Source organism: Impatiens glandulifera, chromosome 3 (genome assembly GCF_907164915.1).
Source record: "Impatiens glandulifera chromosome 3, dImpGla2.1, whole genome shotgun sequence".
Lineage (NCBI taxonomy): Eukaryota > Viridiplantae > Streptophyta > Magnoliopsida > Ericales > Balsaminaceae > Impatiens > Impatiens glandulifera.
Window position 1 is genome coordinate 56,723,583 of NC_061864.1, and position 3,970 is coordinate 56,727,552.

Below are 3,970 nucleotides of genomic sequence, written 5' to 3' on the forward strand. Positions count from 1 at the left end.
CACGAAGCATAATTCCAAGCACATTTCAAGCAGAATTCCAAGTTATGGAAAGATATTACAGTTCTGCTTCGTGCTTGGAATTCTTGTCCAGGTTCCCGCGAGGGCGCTGCAATCCGATATAATATCTTTCCATAACTCTTCAATGCTTCTGCGGGTTCAGTCATATACCCTTGCATTCTGTTCTTGCCAAATGTTATACACCACTGCTCCAAAGCCGCACTTGAACACGCTTGTTGCAAATCTATTTCCCTTGACTTTGAGTAGTGTTGCATCTTTGATTTCATTCCATTCGCTCGAGAAACTGATCAGCTCCTGACTTTTATAGAATCTGTCCCAAATCTCTGAAGCAATACAGCAACTCCTCAATAGGTGATCTATGGTTTTTTCATTTCCTCTACATAGAAGACAACTCGTGTTAGAATGCTCATATACTTGCTGATACGATCACGAGTGCTGAGTCTTTCCCAGAAGACGAGCCATAGGATGAACTGGTGTCTAGGGATAATCTTTGTTGACCATACAAGAGAAGCCCATTCTACTTTCTATACTTTTTCCCGGGTTACCTCACATAATTTTTTTTCTGATTTTCGCTTGTGCAGTCCCTTATGATGCGGGTATTTTGAAACTCCTCCTTGTGGATGATAGGCTTATTTTCGAACCAGGGGTCGTGCCAGAATAGAGTGTCTTTCCCATCCCCTAGTCGGATGTCATAAAGATCTGCAATATTGCTTCTTAGTTTAAGAATATTTTTTAGAGACCAGCTCATACATTCATGAATTTTGCAGGTCCAGATGCTGGTTTCGTATTTCATAAACCTCGTATGCACCCATTTGATCCATAGTGACTCCTGATTGCGCTCCAAAGCCCACAAATGCTTGAAGGTGAGAGCTTCGTTTCACTCGATACGGTTCTTCAAACCGATGTCTCCCTTGTCCTTCGGTTTGTAGAGAGCGGTCCATTTGACTTTTTTTCCTCCTCTTCCGCTACTGCCCTAGATAAAGTTCCTCATCAGTGTATCGAGCTCCTTCATTACCTTCTTCAGAATGACCATTTTCTACGCTCAGTACCCAACAATGCCCATAACCACGGTTTCGATAAGTTCGATCCTCCCTGCATAAGAAAGATTTTTCGCCGGCCTGCCAGATATCGTGTTTTTTACCTTTTCAATCAGCGACTTGCAGTGTGAGATCTCGATCTGCTTTGCGGTTAACGGAATTCTAAGTACCTCACGGGAAAACTGACTTCCTTGATATATTTTTAAAAGATATAGAATAAAAAAAATAATTAATTTCCATTTTAATTATAGTGATCCTTCAATAAGAATGTGATTATTACCTAAATTATAACAAAATATTAATTTTTTTAATATACTTTAAAGAAAATTATAATAGAAAATTATTTCTTGGAATTATTTACAAATCCCTGTACGTATATGATGACCCTAGATGACATCAACCCAAATCTTTAAATTTGTTGTTGCTTATTTTTATTTATAAATGTCCTTCATTTCTCTACAATTGCAGTTGCATATCACATTTTCTCCTCTCATTCTCATGGCTTTATTAATTTCTTTAATCATCATCCTAACTTTGATATGGTTAACTTCACTTCTAATGAAGATGTTTTCCAAAAAGGAACAACGAATGTCACTTCCTCCAGGACCAATGGGGCTACCCATTATTGGGAGCCTCCCTTTCTTACATCCCGAGCTTCACACTTACTTCACTTTCTTGTCCAAGTCCTATGGCCCGATTTTCTCCCTCCGTCTTGGAAACAAGATCGTTGTTGTAATCTCCACTCCCTCTTTGGCACAAGAAGTTCTCAAAGATAAAGACACCATCTTTGCCAACCGAGATGTCACTATTGCTGGTAAAGTCGGTTTCTACGGAGGCTCGGACATTTTGTGGAGCCCTTATGGACCTGAGTGGAGGATGCTAAGGAAAATCTTCGTTCAAGAGATGCTTAGGGGACCCATGGTGGATTTTTTCAATGAAATCCGCCAAAGGGAGGTTCGAAAGATAGTCAATAGTCTTTGGGTCAGGAGGATGTCACCGGTGGATGTTGGTGAAGAGGTGTTCATGACAGTGCTGAATTCAATAACCACCGTATTGTGGGGAGATGAGATGGCGGAAAAGAGTCTTGGGACTGAGTTCCGGCCCTTTGTGGAAGAAATTAACATATTGTTGGGAACACCAAATATATCGGATTTAATTCCATGTCTATCTTATTTTGACTTGCAGGGTATAGAGAGAAAGATGAAGAGATTGGTGAAGAGGTTTGATAAATATTTCGATTGGATAATAGATGAACGGATGAGAGAGGATGATAATAATGAGAAGAAAGATTTTCTACAAGTTCTATTGAATTTGAGGAAAGGAGCAGGGGATAATAAAACGCCTCTAACTGTTACCCATCTTAAATCACTTTTATTGGTATATATCTCTATTCTCTATCCAAAAAAATTAACTCCATATCTTAAGAGATTTAATTGAAATAAATGAACATTTTGCTAGAAAACATTGTACACCAAAATGACTTATTTAAGATAAGACTAGGGTCTATGCACACATTTAATACCAGTCATGTTATGATTTGACATGATCTGAGTTAAAACCAAAATTTATTTGTGGAAAGTTTATTTTTATTTGCTTGGTACAGGTACAAAGATGGAGAGGTTAGAATTTTATAATTTATTTTTTGAAATAATTATAGATGAACAAATGTGAGAGTATAATTTAGTAGATGGTACATGATAATGAAGAACCATGACACACTTCATTATCACATTTATGTTGTCATTAGCATTTATTGATTTTATTCTAATATTGATAGGATATGGTTCTCGGAGGAGCAGATTCAACATCAAACATGGTAAAATTTGCATTGGCCGAGATGATGAACTACCCCCATGTAATGAAGAAAGCGCAAAAAGAATTAGAAGTCGTGGTAGGCATAGACAATATGGTTGAGGAATCACACCTTAAAATATTACCATATTTATACGCAATCATGAAAGAGACCTTACGCTTACACCCTGGGGTGCCTCTCCTATCTTCACGATGTCCTACCGAGACTTCAATCGTTGGTGGATACACAATCCCCAAGGGTGCTCGTGTTTTTATCAATGTTTGGTCCATTCACCGAGATCCTTCTATTTGGGAAGATCCGCTCAAGTTTGACCCTGAAAGGTTTATGAGTTCAAAGTGGGACTACAGTGGAAAAGACTTGAACTACTTCCCATTTGGATCAGGCAGAAGAATTTGTCCAGGCATTCAATTAGGAGAAAAAATGTTTCTTATCCTATTAGCATCGCTTATTCACTCTTTCGAGTGGAAAGTGTCTCAAGGGGAGAAGGTAGATTTAGAAGAGAAGTTTGGGTTGGTATTAAACAAGAAGAATCCTCTTATGGCAATACCAATACCAAGGCTTTCCAATCAGGCCGTATATATGTAGGAGAGCATTGAGTTGGAATTGTCGGATAAAGAGAGTTTTATTGATAAGTAATAATAAATATGAAGAAAAATCGAGAAGAGTTTTAATAGGTTTTTAGTGTTTGATTTTTCAAAATTCCGCTCATTACCTTTAACATTCTTTTCTCCCTTCTCAAGTTACAAGTGTTTGTGTAATGTATCTTGGTGAATGATATTTGTAATGTAATGTTTGTGTTCATTGTGTCAAATTACTGATTTACTATGTAATTTTTATTGTTTTGTTTTAGTTAATATATTGGTTATGTTTATGATTACATAGAAAGAAATCGTCAAACTTTATCCATAGAAAGAAAAATAAATTAATGCCATATTTTTAGAAGTAAAACTTTTATATCATTTGGTTATTTTTTTTTTTTTTTTAAATCAAAGATGTGAAGAATGTTAACTACACTCAAAACGGAGTAGGGTTCCACAAAGAAGACGGGGCAAAATTTTATATATAAGATTGCACCGAAATTTTAAGATCTAAGCGTTGTATG

At 36.8% G+C, this 3,970-nt stretch overlaps 1 protein-coding gene across 1 annotated transcript; it reads left to right on the forward strand.

The window, feature by feature from the left end:
* Positions 1–1,484: 1,484 nt before the first annotated feature.
* Positions 1,485–3,753, forward strand: LOC124928783 (flavonoid 3'-monooxygenase CYP75B137-like). The gene is made up of 2 exons (XM_047469030.1): positions 1,485–2,432; positions 2,833–3,753. The coding sequence occupies exons 1-2, from the start codon at positions 1,497–1,499 to the stop codon at positions 3,451–3,453; spliced, it is 1,557 nt and encodes a 518-aa protein (XP_047324986.1). The 5' UTR covers positions 1,485–1,496; the 3' UTR covers positions 3,454–3,753.
* Positions 3,754–3,970: the final 217 nt, after the last annotated feature.

Bases quoted from the DNA above. Each gene is read 5' to 3' on its own strand.
- LOC124928783 (XM_047469030.1), top strand. From the start codon at position 1,497: ATGTCCTTCATTTCTCTACAATTGCAGTTGCATATCACATTTTCTCCT. The intron at 2,433-2,832 runs GTATATATCTCT...TAATATTGATAG, and splicing joins ATCTTAAATCACTTTTATTG to GATATGGTTCTCGGAGGAGC.